Below are 20,889 nucleotides of genomic sequence, written 5' to 3'. Positions count from 1 at the left end.
GTTTAATTCTGCAGTTCGTCGACGAAAGAGTACAGCTGCAACATATCACACCTCAGACAGAGAGCCTCCGCTACCCATATATTTGGGTATGGTCATTCATGCAGAAACGAGAAAAAGAGACCTTGTAGATAAACTATGCAATTTAGGACTCAGTATCTCGTATGACAGAGTGATGAATATATCAACAGCTATGGGGAATTCTATTTGCGAGATGTTCAAAGACGATGATGTAGTCTGTCCTGCTAAACTACGTTGCGATGTATTCACGACAGCAGCAGTTGATAACATTGATCATAATCCTAGTTCCACTTCGGCTAAGGGTTCTTTGCATGGAACTGCCATTTCTCTTTTCCAACACCCGAGTCAGGACAATTATGGTACAGTTAGAGCAATGACATCTATAATTGAAAATGTGAAACGAGACACTATAAAACCGTTACCAGAAAGATACTCAGTAGTTCCACCAGTTGTACTGCCTAAAGAGCCAACAGCTATTCCATCTGTAGATAGCCTGCTGTTCAGTGAATGTGGTTTCTTCTCTGGTGCACAGCAATTAGAGTATAGGTATTTCATATACAAAGATCATAATCATAAGTATCATAATTTAATAGTAACTACTTGTATATCAGAATACGGCGAGAGCAATGCTTGTACATATATTCATATAATAATAACTATAAACAACAAGTATGTATATATATGTTATATTTCGATTACAGCTACTACTACGCTTCAACTTCTTGCACAGCATTTACTCATTCACTAACCTTCCATCATAATCATCTCTTATTGATTACAAACATATGTAGTCAAAACCATAATAACCACTTGAAGGGAACAACCATTTGTTTTTTATTGACTAGATGCCAATTTAAATAATTTATACAGGACTAACCCTCTATTTTGATTATTTAAAGTTTACAATTTTTTAGACTGAACATAATAGGATAAGATAATTGGTCATATAGCCCCCACAAAAATACAAATGGTTGCTCCCATCGATCTGCTTATACTTACCGTTCACACCTATGCTATAGACATGCAGAACACATTCTAAATATTTATATTATCATACATGATGGCAACATTTTTGCAGCCTACAAGACACATATTGAAATCTTCGAAGGATTAAAAATATGCATGTATTTAATATTTCTGATTTGCAGATGGCTTAATCATGTACGTCAGGAGATAGAAGATGATGACACAGATAACAAGAATGTGACATGGTCTGCATTTCATGCAAATCTTTCTCAGACTCATGCAGTTGAATTACCACCTTTAGACATTAGTTCAGTTTTGCCATTGTTTCAGGAGGAAGCCAAGTCCACTGCAATGATTCGCCACTCGATGACAATTATTAAAGAGTGTGTGTCTTTCTTGAACCCAGGACAAATACCAGTCATGGCATGTGATCAACCTCTGTATGCCCTTGCTAAAAACATTCAGTGGAATTGGCCTGCAAGATATGGGGAAAATCATATTGTGATAATGTTTGGTGGTCTACATATTGAAATTGCTGCTTTGAGAACAATTGGAGATTGGCTACAAAATAGTGGATGGGTGAATGCTTTGAGCCAGTCAAACGTTGCATCTGCTGGAACAGCAGAATCATTCCTCAAAGCATCCCATGTGACCCGAACTCGACATGCACATCAAGTGACTGCTTGTTCCTTACATATGCTAATGCATAAAGCCTACAGACAATATTTAGACACAGTTGATGATCAAGCGGAAAACACTATCAGCTTCGAAGAGTGGAAAGAAAGGAGAGAAATTGAGAGCCCTTTGTTTCATTTCTGGTCACTTACCTTGAAGCTGGAACTGATCATTCTTATATTTGTTCGATCTCTCCGTGAAGGGAATTTCACCCTGTACAAAGACTCTCTCACTATGTTGATACCTTGGTTTTTCGCGTTAGATCACCCTAATTACGCTCGATGGCTTCCTATTCATGTTCGGGATATGTTTGCATTGGACACAATAGCACCCAGTATTGCTACAGAATTTGAGAGCGGACATTTCGTTGTTCACAAAACGCACAGCACATTCTCTGCCATAGCCATTGATCATGCTCATGAACAGAACAACAAGCTAGTAAAGGGTGAAGGTGGAGTTATTGGACTAACAGAGAATGCATCTCAACTTCTTCGATGGATGGTGTGTGGTCCAGAAATGGCTCGTGCGGTCAATGAATTCGAGTTATCACAAGAACTGATTAAGCATGAACAAAGTAAAGGTCCAAATGTTAGACACCATGAACAGGTTGAAAGTAAGCAGAAGGCTTTTGTGAAACAAGTTATAGCATTGACAGCTACAATAGAGGAAATGGGAAATCCGTTTTTGGAGGAATCAGAAGATCTTTTAGTATTGGACACACGTGACATAGTAGATCCAAAAGTTGCAAATACAGTTAGAAATATTGAACAAATAGGGAATGATAAGTACCATGAGTACGTGAGGGAACGTCTTGACAAGAGGACAACACCACTATCCGATCCAATTAAACAAAATAAATTACACCTCTTCAGTCGCCAGGAATTGAGAAGTGAATCAAAGGAAAAAAGACAAATTAGCTCCTTAAAGCAGAATTGCTCTTTATTTTCCCAGTTGTATGTGTCTTGCCAGGTTCGTGATAGTGATCTGGATGAGTTTTTTCGTCATGAGAACCAAGCTTACCCACCTTCACTGTCCCAGTTTGGTCAGTTGAGACTTGGTTCCAAGTCTGATTTGTTAGTGCCATTAGAGAAAATGTGCGTAATTGTTATTGAGATTCCTGATGTAGATGCCATTATTTTAGACGGAGCTGTTATTGTTAATATACTGAAGCCTAGGTTTTGCAAAACCTTTGAGGATTACTCTAAGCAAGTTTTCCTTCCTCATATTAATAATTATTTGAAGTCATGCAGTCGGATAGATGTTATATGGGATGAATACCGTCAGGACAGCTTGAAGGCATCAACTCGTGGCAAGCGAGGAAAAGGTATCAGAAGACGTGTGCAGGCAGATTCTACTATTCCTGGTAATTGGGAGTCATTTCTAAGAATTGACGACAACAAGACAGAGTTATTTGCCTATCTAGCGGAACAACTATTGACGCTTACTCCAAGTGTTCAGACGACAGTAGTTTCAACAAAGGGAAGCGAAGTTATTTGCAACAAACCAGATAAGAATAAAGGCAACCTATCACCGTGCAATCATGAAGAGGCGGACACTCGTATATTGTTACATGTTGCAGATGCGGTGAAAAGTGGAATTCAGAAAATTATGATTAGAACCGTTGACACCGACGTTGTTGTAATTGCAGTGTCAGCAGTGCACAAGTTGAACATAACGTCCTTATGGATGGCATTTGGAGTTGGAAAAAACTTCAGGTACATCCCTGTTCATGAAATAGCTCTATTTATGGGGCCTTCTAAGTCCAATGCACTTCTGTTCTTCCACGCATTTAGTGGTTGTGACCAAGTTTCATCATTTTCGAATCGTGGAAAGAAAACTGCATGGGACACATGGTTATCCTTTAATGCAGTGACTGAAGATTTCAAACTATTGAGTGATAAACCAAATGAAGACTGTGTTAAAGAAGCTGTTTTAAACATTGAGCGTTTTGTCGTTTTGATGTATGACAGGACTAGCGAGTGCTTGGGTGTAGATGCGGCAAGAAAAGATCTATTCACGAGAAAAGGACGATCTATAGAAAACATTCCTCCAAGCTCTGCCGCATTACACCAACACATAAAGAGAGCTGCTTACCAAGCAGGATTTTGTTGGGGACAAGCTCTTGTTAAACTCCAAGAATCACCATCGCCTTCCATCTGGGGTTGGAAGCGAAACAAAGAAGGGCTATGGAAACCATTCTGGACATCGCTACAACAAGCGTCAGAGTCCTGTGCTGAACTTATAAAATGTGGATGTAAAAGTGAAAACGGTTGCAGAGGTCGATGTAAATGTGTAAAGGCATCATTAAGTTGTACTGCTCTGTGTAAATGTGGCGGACAATGTGATAGGGATTGAAATACAGGGATTGCTATTATATCAATTGACAAAACTTTTTCTTTTCATTTATTTTGTGATTTTTATGATGTCATTGAGAACATATGAGCAATTGAGTTCGTTATGACATTCATTATTGTATGATATGACACAAATTATACTGACATTATGCCAATGGAGGTTTATTAAAGTTTTTTTCAGATTAACAATACTAAACAAATGTTTATTTTCATCGACTTCGATTTTGAAGGTCAACCTATTTTGGCTTAAAAAAAATCAGATTTTTTTCAAATCGAACACATCTCTTTAGGCGTATAACTAATTTTTATCAACAAAATTGAATGTTGTTCTACTCAAATACGTATTATCACTTTATTTTCCAAGTTTCAAGACAATAACTTGAGTAATAAAATTTTCATGAATTTTTTAAGTATTTTTTTCAAATTCAACGTCCGCCATTTTTAAAATGGCCGCCACTCCCGCAAATGTCAATTTCCAGAGTGGGTCCATAGCTGAAAATGTTCTCCATCACCTTTACTACAACTATGCAAAATTTCATGCTTTTACCACATTGTGAGCAATTTTGCTTAAAATCTGCACAAATCGACTGGACTATTAATGATGCATACTAGCACTAATTAACCTACTTCAAATTATGATTTTAATGTCAAGATTATATGATTCATTCATAAGATAAAATTCTGGAAATTGCTATTGGAATGTTGTTTTTATCGATACATTTTTTTACCTGCAGATTTTAAACGGTGCAGTAAGACTTGGAAATATTTATGGCAAACTAGTAGAAGCAGGCTGTGTTTTGTTCTCTCAGTGGCATGCACAATTTTTGTGCGACAGAGGAAGACTAGCATGTGCATTCATATATTTTGGAAATGGAGAGGACAGGCATACATTAAAAGGAAGAGTTGATGAGTCCAGTCAAGATGTCAGCGCTATTATACCCAAAATAGCGAAATTTCTCGAGCAGTGTCATGAAAACTGGCTGAGATACATAGATGAGAAGAGAGAAAAATATTATTGCTTGAATTTCTTCACAATTGATCAGATGGTGATATTGCAACAAGAACTTGTGAAAATTGGCTCCAATCAAGAGCCGTCTGCTCTCATCTATCCATTGTTGTCTGCTGTCAAGCAGGGATGTACAAGAGAAGACCTTTTCAAAGCTATGTCTGCTGCCAAGGAGGATGTGGAACAAATGAATAGACAAAGACAAGAAGAAGATGAAACAAAAGACAGTGATGAGATTATCCAAGGACAAGAAGAAGAAACAAAAGATAGTGATGAGGCAGTAATAAAAGATGTGGAGGAACCAGATGAAATCAAAACCAGGAAATTTATACAGGAAATTGTGACAGCTGGAACTAAGTAAGTTTTGAAAAGACAGCACAAATTGATATTCTAATAATTTTTTGTTACAGTTGATATAGTCTGTACTAATTTCATCAAGAATTATTTGAAAGATATTAAGACTTTTTATTGACTATGCAAATTATATTTTCATGTAATTCAAATGCCATCTGCCACATGTTATTCTCAATAATGGATGAAAATGTCAAAGTTAACAGTAAACCAAAGATAAATGAATTTGGAAATTAAAAAAAAAATGTTAATGTATTGTACAAATTCTTCAGGAAAAAAGTACATTGTACTGAATTTAAAAAGCTGCATTGGATAGAAATCCACCTTAGTGCAATTGCAAGTATACATGTACATGTGTAATACTTTGATTTATTTTGAGCATTCAAATATGAAATAAAAGATTAATTTTGGTTTGGTTTTGTAGGGTTCATATGACACAATTTTCATACATGAACAGACTTGTGAAAAAAAATCAAATCGAAAAAGATTAACAATTGTATTAATTTTCATTTGTATAAGGTTGCTTTCTATCTGGCAATGCTCATATCTAAAAAACAATGTGTTTTGTTATTTGCAGAGAAAACAATGTAGAAATATTAATCAAAGCTCTGGAAAGGCTGTGGGACACATTTCTTACATCTTTTTCATCTAGTGTATTGGACTACCTTAGTGTAGAACATCTAGGAATGATTCTTAATAGACTCAAAGAACAAGGTAAATTTAGTGTAGAACATCTTAAGGGATGAATCTTAATAGACTCAAACAACAAGGTAAATTTAGTGTAGAACATTTAGGGATGATTCTTAATAGACTTAAACAACAAGGTAAATTTAGTGTAGAACATCTAGGGATGAATCTTAATAGACTTAAAGAACAAGGTATATTTAGTGTAGAACATCTAGGGATGATTCTTAATAGACTCAAACAACAAGGTAAATTTAGTGTAGAACATCTAGGGATGATTCTTAATAGTCTCAAACAACAAGGTAAATTTAGTGTAGAACATCTAGGGATGATTCTGAATAGACTCAAACAACAAGGTAAATTTAGTGTAGAACATTTAGGGATGATTCTTAATAGACTCAAACAACAAGGTAAATTTAGTGTAGAACATCTAGGGATGAATCTTAATAGACTTAAAGAACAAGGTATATTTAGTGTAGAACATCTAGGGATGATTCTTAATAGACTCAAACAACAAGGTAAATTTAGTGTAGAACATCTAGGGATGATTCTGAATAGACTCAAACAACAAGGTAAATTTAGTGTAGAACATCTAGGGATGATTCTTAAAGGGAAACTTCGCAAAAAAATCAAAAATTGATATTATGTCCATTCTGTATAAAAATGCTCAAATTTATCGATATTAAAGTTTTATTCCGCTAAATAAGAGATCACCATCGATTTTAAATTTTGAGTATCAGTGCTCTGCTCTCCGCCATCTTGTCACCTTCTCCGATGAAAAATCCCGATATGTCTTTAAACCACAAAGGAACAAAACTACAGTAAACGATGTAGTCGTAATTGCGTGTCGATATCTTGTCAATCGTACGGTTGTTTTATCTGACTGACTAACTTGATACGGAAAATGGTCTTATATTTTTAAATAACCATATAGTCTGTTATTTTTAAACTGATAATATTGTAATTAGTTAAAAAGTCAAAGTTCAAATCATAAATAAGTGTTGCGTGGAAATTGTTTTCGAAAATCTAAATCGTTCATAATTCTTTCAAGTAATAAATTCCGTGGAAATTGTTTTCGAAAATCTAATTCGTTCATAATTCTTTCAAGTAATAAACTTTATTTAAATAAATTCGGATCTTCCCTCATCTGATCACCAGCATGGCTAAAGGTATTACTCCCAAAGGTATTGGAAGGGGTGTAAGGTGACACGTCCAGGTATTCAATCGATTTCCTGTCCGGCTGGCTTGCAAGTTCATGCATCGTTTCACTTCTGTAGGTATTGATCAGTGTACACGACCGTTACTTATAACTTTCCATTTTGAACTATCAGGTGCATGTATAATATACATTTTTGTCTTGCGTGTCCGAAAGTGATATTTATACTATTCATTACTGAACTCATACGCTTGTTTATAAATAACATTTCTGGTGTAAAGAATATTATCTATAAAAAAAAATTAATACAAAAAAAAAAATTGAAGAAATACAAATCTATTTACATATTTTTCCAAGGGTAAATTTGGGAAAATGTAATATATACTCATTGTCAATAGTTTAGGACATATTGGAACATACCAGAATTATTGATTTAAAAAAATGTGCGCACTTGTCGACGATTCGTGTATACATACGCCTAGGTAGAAAGTTACGGAACTATAGTCAGTAGCGCAATTTAAAATATGTATACGTGTATACATTGAACATAAGAAAGAAACATACATTTTGTGTAAATTGTGGTAAAAGTTTTGTAAATTATTATAGACTAGTCCACGTATGCTAACAGTATGTAATCAACGAATTCGATAGACTATTGTATACCAAAAGAAGAAGAAGAAAAAAAAGAAACAATTTGATTTAAATACAGGTCAATTTATAACTTGCTTTGGTTCATCGAAGTTAAGAACATAGTAAACTCACAGATTTATATATCAATTAGATTGTTCTCGAATAAAGGACGAAATTTGTCATCATCACAATTGTTCCAACATTCATGTAAAATATATGCAACTGGACGTACACTAATAATCCCCAAGGGATGTGAATATTTTCTAGGAAAACTATTGAGTATCAATTTCGGGATTTATTTTCTTTCTTGATATTCAATGACAGCAATTTAAAGAATAAACTGCTTGTCGGATATTTGTCCGCTTTAGGGGTATTCTTGCAAGTTGAACAGACTTATAATAACATTCAAAAATAGGGAATGATAACATTAAATTTGTTGTCTTTTAATTTTAAACATCGTTGGTCAAATAGATATTTAAGTATATATATACGTTGGGAGACGACGATTATTATAGTAGTCTCAGATTTTAATAAGGACGTTCCCGATTATGAATAAATTTGGTTGACGTTTTTCACACTTGAAAAGAATATCTATTCGTAATTTTTCGATTCCATTCCAATACAAAAGTATTTTTTCTTTATTCGTACATATTATATTCCGCTTCGGTAGAGTTATCTTCAGATAGTTTCATATATATTAATTAATACATGGCTTTCAAAAGTCTAAATGTAAGTGTTCTCGTACATTTTTTCGCCCAATAAAGACAAATAAAAATGATTTAGTAAAGCTATTTCTAATTTCTAAGTCCCCCTTTTTTATGAGACATAAATCAAGGACAAGACTTGTATATCATTTCATTCTGACATATGAATTAAGTTTCCCGTCTTTAACCGAAAATTGTGTATTTCTTAGTAAATTAACTTATTTGAATTCAAGTAAATAATAGCACCAAATATAATTAAAAAATTCCACGGCGACCAATTTTTATTTGTCACCAACTTGAATATGTATTTTTAATGTGTGTATTAAATGCTCCCACTGATCCGAATAGACGGTCACACCTGGCAAGATGTGCCCTAGAGGCGTGGTTAAATACCGAAGTGCAAATAACAATTTACCTTTCAACAAGCCATCTACGAGTATTGCCACAGAACCGTGAATACACACATCGTATAAACCTAGTCATAGCAGAGATAGTAAAAGGTCAATAATCATGAGTACACCAACATATTGTCTTTACAGATTATTGTACTTTAATTTGTTCACCTTATCAGTCCGAAAATGCATTTATTAAAAATAAATTTATAACTTTTTGTGTTGTCTACAAACATAATTCGAATATATACGTTTAACATAGATAATTTATCTCACGAATGAGTACAATTGAACGTCTGTGCGTTTTATCTTCTTATTATCGGATGGTTATTAGATAAAGCATAAGTCATCGGCGCGCTTACGATTACGTTAAAATATGATTAAAAACCAAGACTTTTAATGATTGTATTTTAAATCCCGGCATGCAAAAATCAGGAGAAAACGTCACGACCTACAGGAAGTAGTTGATATTTTTTCATTAATTATTGAATTTCTCCTTTATTACTGCACATATAGCGATAAAACTTTGTGAATATATATATTATGTCATAATGAACATATTTAAACCATAAGTAAAAAATCGTGAATTTTCCCTAGACTTTTTTTAAAGACTTCTTTTGCCCTGATAGCTTATAGTTTAAATGATCTTATATTGTAATCAAATATTTGGAATACTGTATTTTCCAAGTTTACCAAAATAAAACCAATCATACCAAGGACATGGTATGCATGTTACACATCGTGATTTATGGACAAAAGAGGGACGAAAGATACCAGAGGGAAAGTCAAACTCATCGATAGAAAATAAACTGACAACGCCATGGTCAAAAATAAAAAGACAAACTGACAAACAACAGCACAGAAGGCACAACATAGAAAATTAAAGACTTAGCAACACAAACCCCACCAAAAACTGGGGGTGATCTCAGGTGCTCCGGAAGGTAAGCAGATCCTGCTCCACATATGGCACCCATCGTGTTGCTTATGTTATTACAAATCAAGACAAGATCAGCATGTTACACATCATGGTTTATTTTAGTGATATCTTTGTACATTACTATACAGATATTTTAAGCTAAAAGCAATTTCGGTAATACTTATATTAAATATTAGTTAGGTCTATATGTCTATCTAACAGGGTTTATTTGATCTTGACTTCATTGCCTTCAATCTTTGAAAATGTAAGGTTTATTTGATACCTTTATCTTAAAGACTTTCAGCATAAATTTAATTATGATCAGTAAAGCAGGCAAGACTTTTCATTGAATTGTTAATATGTGTGGCCTGTGAAAAACATCTCAGTATACATACAGTTTTTTTTTGGTCTTATATATATTTTCCATTTCTTTACAGAAACATTTGAAGTTGACAGGTCATTTTTACCATGTTTTAAAATGGGAGAGCCAAACATGATTATTTGTCATCAGCGTAAGTTTTTTTTCATATAACAACGTATTTAATATTGCTCAACTGAGTATATTACATTGTATTATATTTCTTATTCAAACACTTAGAGATAAGTTACAACAAAAGAAAAGATCTTAAAAGTCATGTTACTTAATTTTTTTCTCTTAAAACATAAATAAATAATGGTATCAAAAATAATTAACTCAGAAATAGAGTTATGATTTTATTATTTACATAAATGACAACTTTTAAACTGTATTATTGTATATAGTATTTTCGTTAACTTAAAAGAGGGACGAAAGATACCAGAGGGACAGTCAAACTCATAAATCGAAAATAAACTGACAAAGCCATGGCTTAAAATGAAAAGGACATAGACAAACAATAGTACACATGACACAACATAGAAAACTAAAGATTAAACAACACAAACCCCGTCAAAAACTAGGGGTGATCTCAGGTGCTCAGGAAGGGTAAGCAGATCCTGCTCCGCCTGTGGCACCCGTCGTGTTGCTTATGAGATAACAAATCCGGTAAATAGTCTAATTCGGTAGGTCACATTCATGAAAGGGAAGGTGATTGTAGTTACGACGTTAGGAACATATCCGATATCATTTGTGAAACGGTTATTCAATAACAGTCAACCAACTCGTGATGGCGTCCGTAAAATTTACGAAGAGATGATTTCAACTTCACCATTTGGAACTCTTGATTTAAAAGCTTCCTTGTGAGCAACAACCCTCTATCAAGAAAATCATGATTGGAAATGCAAGCACAGGAATATCGTATCAATTGGGAGATATATACACCGTATGCAGGTGCTGCTCGAAAGTTGCTACCTATAAATGGAAAGTTCACAATAGGAAAGCTGAAATCATCTCTTTTGTCGTAAAGTTTTGTTTTCAATCGACCCTCATCATCAATTTCTAGATGTAAGTGAAGATATGAGGCCGACTTAACTGTATCTGTTGTATCCTTTATCTCTAGTTCAATGGGATAGATGCGTTCGACATAGTCACCAAATTTTGAATTATTTAGTGAAAGAACAACATCTATATAGCTGAAAGTAGAGTTAAAGGATATTGCTAACTTCTTATCTTTCTTTCTAAGAAGTTCCTGTATGAAGTCAGCCTCATGAAAATAAAGAAACAAGTCAGCAAGAAGAGGGGCACAATTTGTTCCCATTGGAATGCCAATAGTCTGTTGAAAAAAAATGTCCTCTGAACGTAACAAATATGTTGTCAATCAAGAAATCAAACATCTTGATAATGTCTGTTTCAGAGTGATCCTTTACAAAGTAGGATTTATCCCCTTCCTAAGACAAGATACTTGAATCTTCGTTGGCCATTCTTTTTTATGAGACAAAGAAATACCAATTCTTTCAATTTGTCTTTTAGTTTTGAATGTGGAATACTTGTATAAAGTGTAGAAAAGTCAAATGTTTTAATACTATTACAAGATGAAAGAGAGTTAGATTGTATGTACGCTAAAAGATCTTTGGAATTTTTAAGTATCCACATCTGATTCACGCCACCTCTAGAATAGGCATGTGGTACCCAACACCTTGACTAAAATTAATTTGGCTTGTTTAATTTTCATAAAATTTTGTCAAAATATTTACTATGATCAATCCTTTGAAAAAAATTAAAAAAATTCATAAAACTTCAACCAATCACTTTCTCGGAAAAAAAATGGTTGGATTCATAGCAGTTTGACAAACACTAATTTTGATCATTGAGAAGCTTAATATTTCCTTATCAATACAACATGATTAAAACGTTAAACTGATTTTACAGAGTTATCTCCCTGTAGTGTAAGGTACCACCTTTAGTTTCACTGTAGACTTATTTGTCTCCCCTGTGACTAAACCATGATGAAACGTCACAGAGGCTAGACATCAAGATTTTACATTCTGTTGTCTCCTTCTTAAAAACATTTTGGACAGAAGCTTAATACCTTAAGCCAAAGCTTCATCATAAAAAAAAAATTTGAAAAATAAAGTTTGATATGTAATACTGCTATATGATCTTAGTTTTTTGGCAGTCAGTTTTAGGCTTTTAACCTGACAGAAGTAATAGATGGCAAGCAAGAGGGTTCTGCAGAATCCATTAATTTAAAAAAAAAAATTTAAATAAGGATATTTGATTGTAGGGGATATATACAACACAGTAATATCAGTCTATAGTTTTGAAGATAGTCGACCACTTCCTCAGTCAGATGAAGTGTTACTCTGTACACCACTGACAACACTGGATATGGTAAAATGATTAACAAATAGAAATCATAAAAAATGATAATTATGACAGCTTAAGAAACTTTGTAAATTTCCATGCATATTTTAAGATTTATTGCTGTTTTTAAATTTCATTTAGTTTAAAAGTTTAAAATCATTTCACCAAAGGTAAAACAGATTAAAAGAGTGTGCTTAATTTATTAAGGTTTTTTGAAAACAGCAATCTGTAACATGCTTAAAATGTTTATAATTTTCAAAAGTCTGTTGGTTTTTGTCATAGGCCCAATATTTTAAATACAATATAAAAATAAAATTAAAATAATCCACATTTACACAGGTATTTACTTGGTTATATCATTACAAAACATTGGCAGGACGCAAATTTAAAGCTCATGATTTAAGCAATTATTTAAAATTCTCTGAATTATGTGTATTTTAGACTGTATTGCCGTTATTTATTTGCAACCAATTATAAGCAAGCTTTTGTTGTTTTTTAAAAATTTCAAAACAGTCATTTTTTTTTTACATGTATTATCCCATTCAATGAAAAATTTTACACACTATTTTTATTTTTATTTTTAGAAATCTTGAAATTGAAAAAGAGGATACAAACCATGTTTTTGTAAATTGGGAAATTATTGTAAGGTTTTCATTAATTGGAATAATATGCGACTGAGCTAGTATCGCAATGCTAACTAGCATTCTAATATCTGATGCGTATACAATGTATGTGCAATCAGATTTTTCAGAAATTGCAATTAAAAATATTGCTTTGGTGTGTCCATTCTTCAAAAAATGTAGTAAATGTAGTAAATGCACGCAATAATTTTTGAATTTACAGTATTGAATTAAAAAAAAACTGATTGGTGTTATCTTGAAATAATTTAATTTTGGATGTAACATGTCTTCTGATTGTTTTGTTTATCAGCTCATAGACAGAATTTTGTCATGTGACCATGATATCATCAACATTTTTTCATGGTTTACTAAAATTAAAAATGGAATTTAGAATTAAATTATAAAAAATGACTAATATTTTTCTGTCTATTCCAAATAACATAAAAAATGTGGTGCACACTTTAAAATAACCCGCTATGCTGGTTATTCAGTGTGCACCCCATTTTTGATGTTATTTCTTCATAGACAGAAAAAATATTACAGTCATTCCTTAAATGAAAATAAAAATTCTTATACTTTCCTACTGACAAAAATGTAACTTTAAACATGTCAATGAAATAGAATTGTTTTTATCTAAAACTTTTTTGTAGCTGGATATATTCTGGAGACGAGCCTTGTTTGCAGACAACCGTAAAGTCTACTGTTTAGTAAATGCTGATCTTTTGGATAATGAAGTTAGTGAGAAGGGAGCCAAATCTTTGGAAAGACACATCAAGCAGGCTGATAGTAAAGGTAAAATATGCTGCATGTAAATCATTGGTTGTTGTTGGTTGCTTTTATATTCTTCTTTTTTTTTTTTATTGTTTTGTCATAAACCAGGCTGTTTGTGTTAAATGCTTAAATGCATGTCATTTGGACTCAATTGGATAATTTTTTCATTGGCAATCGTACCACATATCCCCATTTTATATTGAATCTAACTTTGAAGGTGGTCACTACCTTTTGAATAATGTTGCTGTGTGAATTATAATGAGTTTCTTGCTAGGAAACAAGTGAAAAGTAGCTAGGTACTTATATGTTATATAAGTTATGTTTATACATAGTTTGATTTTCATTACACTCAGTAGTCATTATTTTAGTATTTTCCCAGGATGTGTATTTTCTTTGCTGTTGAGATGAAACAGATTTATTATCATATCTCAATCAGTTAGATGTGAAGTTTATCACATGTTCTTAGCAGGAGGTCTAATTACATCAGTTCCAATACAAATATACATGTGAATTAGTGACCACTTGTGGCATTTGGCGTCCTTTGTCCTTTGTTTCTTGATACATTAACCTGGGTGCAGTTTTAACTCCTCCCACTTAGGAGTATCCCATTAAGAAGTTGTGTATTAAAAACCTGTGTATGCTGCCTTGAGTATGCAGTTATTTAAATGCAGATTAAGCAGTTATAAGACTAATCTTTGCTCTAATAGTGTTTTAGCTAAAAACTTTCCTCCCACCGACCCCTCCTTTCACCTTCAATATTGCCATGACAGGGGAATCAATCTTAGTACAGTTTATAGCAGATTTATAGATTTCATTTATGAAATTTTATCACTGGTTATTTCAAAAATTTCACTCATCCCTCAAGAATTTCTGGGGATAAATTATCAAATTTTATACAAATTCATTCCAACACCAATTCAACATCAACACTACTAGTATTCTTCATAGCCTCCTTATAGGCTTCTTCATAGCCTCCTTATAGGCTTCCTCATAGCTTCAAAGACATGATAGCCTCTAGGGCATGATAGCCTCATAGGCTTCCTGATAGTCTCAAGCATTTATTTTGAACCATCTTTCCAATTGAATTTGTGTGATGTCAAGCCAGGGGTCTATACTTTGCTACATACTGAGAAGGTATGCATATAGCTAGGCTCTTGGTTTAGGCATGGAGCAAAAAATTAAAATGTTTAGCTGAGTAGATTCCCCCAGGGCCAAATTAGTGATGAATATATATAAATAAAAGTTTTAATTCAATTATAATTTATGTTTCATTCAAACATGGATACCACTGGTATTGCTACACAATCTAGGAGTTTATTTACAAGATAAGTTATAACAGGAAAAAAAAATAGGTTGGTAATGATGTTGATATGAGCACTAGATCCTTAATGTTACTTATCATGATTTCAAATGGTGAGTTCTGAAAGAAATCAGGGGTAATTAGATTATTTAAATTACTATGAACTCATTATGTGTGATTTTGAGGATTTTGTTCACTGAGGATGGTTTTAATTGTCAGGTCAAAGAAATTTGCAAAAAGATATGAAGTTGGATGTTAACTCAGGTGTTAACACACATTTCCCTATTACATAACATATTACCAAAGAAAAGATACAGTATAAACAACAGACAATTGAAATAAGATTAGTACAACATCACATCAAACATAAATTAATTTACCCTACAAAAATATTTACAAAGAATCAGAACACAATGCAAACATGGAATAAATGACAATTAAACATATCCAGGACCATTTCTGAGAATTTTGTATAAACTAGCTTTTATTATTAGCAAACAAAAACATTTTTTTTTCACCTCAAGTATTTTACATTCACTGTTTGAGTTTCAAAATTTGAGATTTGCCTGATGTTTCCATACTTGATTGACTGATGTATTGATTGGTATTTAAAGCCACTTCAGCACTATTGTTTTATTGTTTGGTGGTCCAATTTTATTGATGAATGAAGTTGAAGGTTGGTATTTTCTCACAGCAATCCTGAAGAAAACACTCACCTTTTATAAGATAAAAGAAGAATGTGCCTGAGGACACAAATGCCCCCACTCAAGATTTCCAATTGGTTATAAATGAACATAACTCTAGAACAGTATGTCACTTACTGCCCAAAGAACTCTGTCTGTGAGTGTCAGTGCTAGTTCTTAGCATCATGTATGAGTTTCTTAAAATTTGGAGAAGGAAAATTTAAGTTAAAGTTGGAATAAAAAAAATAAAAAATGAAGTTATAAAGGGAAATAACTCTAGAAAGGTTAGTGACTTACTTCCCAAATTCAAACTATGACTGGCAGTGTTAACCCAGGGTTCTGTCGTTATTGTCGGTTATTGTCGTCATTAACTTTTTACATTACTTCTTCTAGAGAATCACTGAATAGAATGGAACCAAACATGAATGCTCTTTATGACATGCTGACCAAGTGTTGTTACTTAAAAGACGATCCATCATCCAAGATGGCCGCCAGCAGGGGACTTAGTTTAACATAGGACCCTGTGGGAAATACATACAAATGTCTTCTTTAAGAGAACCACTGAATGGAATGAAACCAAACATGGCATGACTTTTTCTTTTGAGGTTCTCACCAAGTGTTGTTACTTTGTAGCTGATCCATCATTCTAGATGTCCGCCAGAGGGGGACTTAGTTTAACATATGACCCTTTGGGATCCATACAAATGTCTTCTTTTAGAGAACTACTGAATGGAATGAAACCAAACATGACATGAATGTTCCTTATGAAGTGCTGACCAAGTGTTGTTACATTTAAGCCTTTTCCACATCCAAGATGGCCACCAGTGGGGTTCTTAGTTTATCATAGGACCCTAAGGGAAATACATACAAATGTCTTCTTTTAGAGAATCCCTGAATGGAATGAAACCAAACTTGGCATGAATGATTCTTATGATGTGCTGACCAAGTGTTGTTACTTTGAAGCCAATCTATCATCCAAGATGGCCTGCTAATGGGGGACTTGGTTTAACAAGGACCCTATGGGAAATACATACAAATGTCTTCTTTTAGAGAACCACTGAATGGAAAGAATCAAACAGTGCATAAATGTTCCTAATGAGGTGCTGATGAAGTGTTGCTACTTATTGCAGATTTACTGTTCAAGATGGCCACCAGGATTTTTTATCAAATTACGGGACCAATATTAAACCAAATTTGGCCTCTATCATTATTTGGGTATCTGTTGGGATTTATATCTATTTTTACATGATTTCCAAAATCAAAGTAGAGACAGGTGAGTGACTCTGGCTCTTGAGAGTCTCTAATTTAACTGTTATTGTAGGAAGAAGATATAGACTGGTTGTGATATGTAGCAGTGAAAAGGAAGATAGGTCAAGGATAGTGACTGCCCTTGATAAATATCATAGACCACAACTTTTTACAGATGGTGCTTCTATCAGGAAATATCTCTTGACAAAGCTGAAAGTTGAAAGGTCATCACCTACTGACATAACCCCTGCATCAGCTGCTGATTTTGAAAGGTAAATAAATGTTGAAATATTTTGTCATGTTTAAACATTTGTCAATAATGTAAACTCTTTGTATGTTGATGAATTTTGTTCATAAGTATATTGTTATTTCAGGTGTGTTAAAAATATGCTGACAGGATTGGTAAATTATATTGAAATATCACAAACAGAAAGAATAGAAACTTCAAAATTCATTGTGTTTTTATGCCCCATTTATGGGCATTATGTTTTCTGGTCTGTGCGTCCGTCCGTCCCTTCGTTTGTTCGTTCTTCCGTCCGTTCGTCCCGCTTCAGGTTAAAGTTTTTGGTCGAGGTAGTTTTTGATGGAGTTGAAGTCCAATCAACTTGAAACTTAGTACACATGTTCCCTATGATATGATCTTTCTAATTTTAATGCCAAATTAGAGATTTTCCCCCATTTTCAGGGTCCATTAAACATAGAAAATGATAATGATAGTGCAGATGGGGCATCCGTGTACTGGGGACACATTCTTGTTTAATAGAATACTATGATTATTTGTCTTACAAAAAGAATAGAGTTTGAATGAGATAAATTTTACATTACACAAAAAAAAATCTAGATATTGATAATACCATAATAAGAAGATTGCATGGTGACCTTTCGTAAAAGTTTTAATGACTTTTATGAGAAGTCATTGTCTAACACACTTTGTATTATTGTCTGTGTTTATAGCGAACCCAATTGTACCTTTCCATAGATTCACCTGATAGTTACCTGTGCATTTAAACTTTTGGCAGTTCATTTGTCCCATTGAACAAATACAACAGGTATTGTTCTCTGTATAGTTTATTCACTTTTGATAATATTGTTTTTAATCTGTTCAAAATAAACACTAATTTAATCATAAAAAGTTGAATTTTGAAAAACTTTAGATATTGTTCTTATCAAAATTTGCTCTTTTTTAACTTTTTGTTTAGATACCTGTTGTATTTGTTCAATGGGACAAATGAACTGCCAAAAGATTATTTAATAAATGGACAGGTAACTATCAGGTGAATCTATGGAAAGGTCCAATTGGGTTCGCATTAAAACAATTTGCACCAGAATCATCAACCAAAGATGATGAACTGGATCATCCATCACTGTATTGGATACCTAAACTACACAAGTGCCCTTACAAACAACGGTATATTGCTGGGTCTTCCAAGTGCTCCACGAGCCGCTTTCTAAATTATTAACATCTATTTTATCAACAATCAAAGTCGGGCTCCGTTATTGTGAAACTGCCTTTTCTAGAGGTGGCGTGAATCAGATGTGGATACTAAAAAATTCCAAAGATCTTTAAGAGAAAATACAATCTATGACTCTCTAATCTTGCAATAGTATTAAAACATTTGACTTTTCTACACTTTACACAAGTATTCCCCATTCCAAACTAAAAGACAAATTGAAAGAGTTGGTATTACTTTGTTTCCTTAAAAAGAATGGCGAACGTGAATACAATTATCTTGTCTTGGGGAGGGATAATCCTACTTTGTAAAGAATCACTCTGATTCTAACCAAAAATTCTCTGAAACAGACATTATCAAGATGTTTGATTTTTTGATTGACAACATATTTGTTACGTTTGGAGGATGTGTTTTTCAACAGACTGTCAGAATTCCAATGGGAAACAATTGTGCCCCTATTCTTGCCATCTTGTTTCTTTATTATTATGAGGCTGACCTCATACAGAAACTTCTTAGGAAGAAAGATAAGAAGTAAGCAATATACTTTAACTTTACGTTCTGCTTTATAAATGATGTTCTCTCACTTACTAATACAAAATTTGGTGACTATTTTGAACGAATCAATCCCATCGACCTGCAGATAAAGGATACTACAGATACAGCTAAGTCTGCCTCATATCTTGACTTACATCTAGAAATTGACAATGAGGGTTGGTCAAAAACAAAACTTTACGACAAAAGAGATTATTTTTAGCCATGGTGATGGCAGTTTATTTTCTATCTATGACTTTGACTCTCCCTCTGGTATGTTTCATCCCTCTTTAATAAATGTTATTTAATTAAATAATTGTAGATGCAGTGTAAGAGTTGTGAAATCATGGAGGGCAGGAGTCGGTAAGTCCTTGTATAAGAAAAGAATGGTGACAGATTTGTACAAACTTATAACTAACATTACAAGGAGGAAAGCCAGTAATGTTACCATACCTTTACACGAGAAAACTATCAATGATGATGATATAATGGACATTTTGTTGGAGGAGACATTGGCGCCACAATGTCATGAACCACGGATATTCCACATTGATATTTCACATGTTGTAAGTCACCATTTGTTTGGATATTATTGTTTTTGAGGAAAACAAAAAGTATTAAACATTCTTTTATTTGATGAAGTGCTGCTTACGAAAGAAATGCAATTTATTTTTATATGTATCATTAACAAAATATGTGTCTGCATATGGGCCTTTAGGAAATTAATGTGTTCTTCATTAATTACTTAAATTCATGTTTTACCTGTATCCATAAGAAATTAGTACTCATAGAATGATAGTGAACCCAAAGTATTTATCTTTAAATCAACATGCATAAACATTAATACTCATAACAATATTGAAAATAAAAATAACATAAAAGGACCCATCTGCAGTTGTTCATGTACATGTGAAGCAATAAATATTGCAAATTACACAATTATTTACATTTTAGGTACAAGAAGGAGTTGATGCTTTCCTGTTCCAGTTGTTAGTTCTCGGGTGTCTAGGTCACAGTACAGGAAATGTCTGGAGACGATCAGAACTTGATTATTATATCATTGAATCTATGTCGTTACTAGCTAGAGATGAGGAGGTAAGATTTGAAACAAATCGATTGGTAAATGAAGGAGTGCATGATATGTTTATATGTAAATGTCAGTCTGGAAGGTATCATCTGACCTTGACTATGTTTTCATTCATGGTTGTTGATTAATGTTAAATATTTTTTTAATTTTAAGTAAATTTTTTCGAATACCATATAAGCAATAGATCAACTATACTTGGTTATATATGCCTGATATTCATATGATGAAGACATAATCTTTCAATCAGTTTAATTGAAGTCTGGATCTGCAGCATGTCAGTTAACTGCTAGTAGTCTGTTGGTATTTATGTATTATTGTCATTTTGTTTATTTTCTTTGGTTACATCTTCTGACATCAGACTCGGACTTCTCTTGAACTGAATTTTAATGTGCGTATTGTTATGCATTTACTTTTCTACATTGGCTAGAGGTATAGGGAAGGGTTGAGATATCATAAACATGTTTAACCCCGCCACATTTTTGCGCCTGTCCCAAGTCAGGAGCCTCTGGCCTTTGTTAGTCTTGTATTATTTTTAATTTTAGTTTCTTGTGCACAATTTGGAGTTAAGTATGGCGTTCATTATCGCTGAACTAGTATATATATTTGTTTAGGGGCCTGCTGAAG

At 33.3% G+C, this 20,889-nt stretch overlaps 1 protein-coding gene across 1 annotated transcript in view; it reads left to right on the top strand.

Annotated features, from left to right (window-relative positions):
- LOC139492174 (E3 ubiquitin-protein ligase rnf213-alpha-like) overlaps positions 1-20,889 on the top strand; it is an 87,285-nt gene that overhangs the window by 13,028 nt on the left and 53,368 nt on the right. Inside the window, exons 9-16 of the mRNA XM_071280338.1 lie at positions 4,748-5,376; positions 5,948-6,084; positions 10,290-10,364; positions 12,495-12,601; positions 13,845-13,986; positions 17,270-17,468; positions 19,501-19,744; positions 20,133-20,273. Of these exons, the coding sequence (XP_071136439.1) occupies positions 4,748-5,376; positions 5,948-6,084; positions 10,290-10,364; positions 12,495-12,601; positions 13,845-13,986; positions 17,270-17,468; positions 19,501-19,744; positions 20,133-20,273 (1,674 nt within the window). The remainder of the gene's footprint in view (positions 1-4,747; positions 5,377-5,947; positions 6,085-10,289; positions 10,365-12,494; positions 12,602-13,844; positions 13,987-17,269; positions 17,469-19,500; positions 19,745-20,132; positions 20,274-20,889) is intronic.

Source organism: Mytilus edulis, chromosome 10, assembly GCF_963676685.1.
Source record: "Mytilus edulis chromosome 10, xbMytEdul2.2, whole genome shotgun sequence".
In the NCBI taxonomy this organism is placed as follows: domain Eukaryota; kingdom Metazoa; phylum Mollusca; class Bivalvia; order Mytilida; family Mytilidae; genus Mytilus; species Mytilus edulis.
Note: the sequence above shows the minus strand (reverse complement) of the source record. Positions and strands in the feature narration are given on the sequence as shown.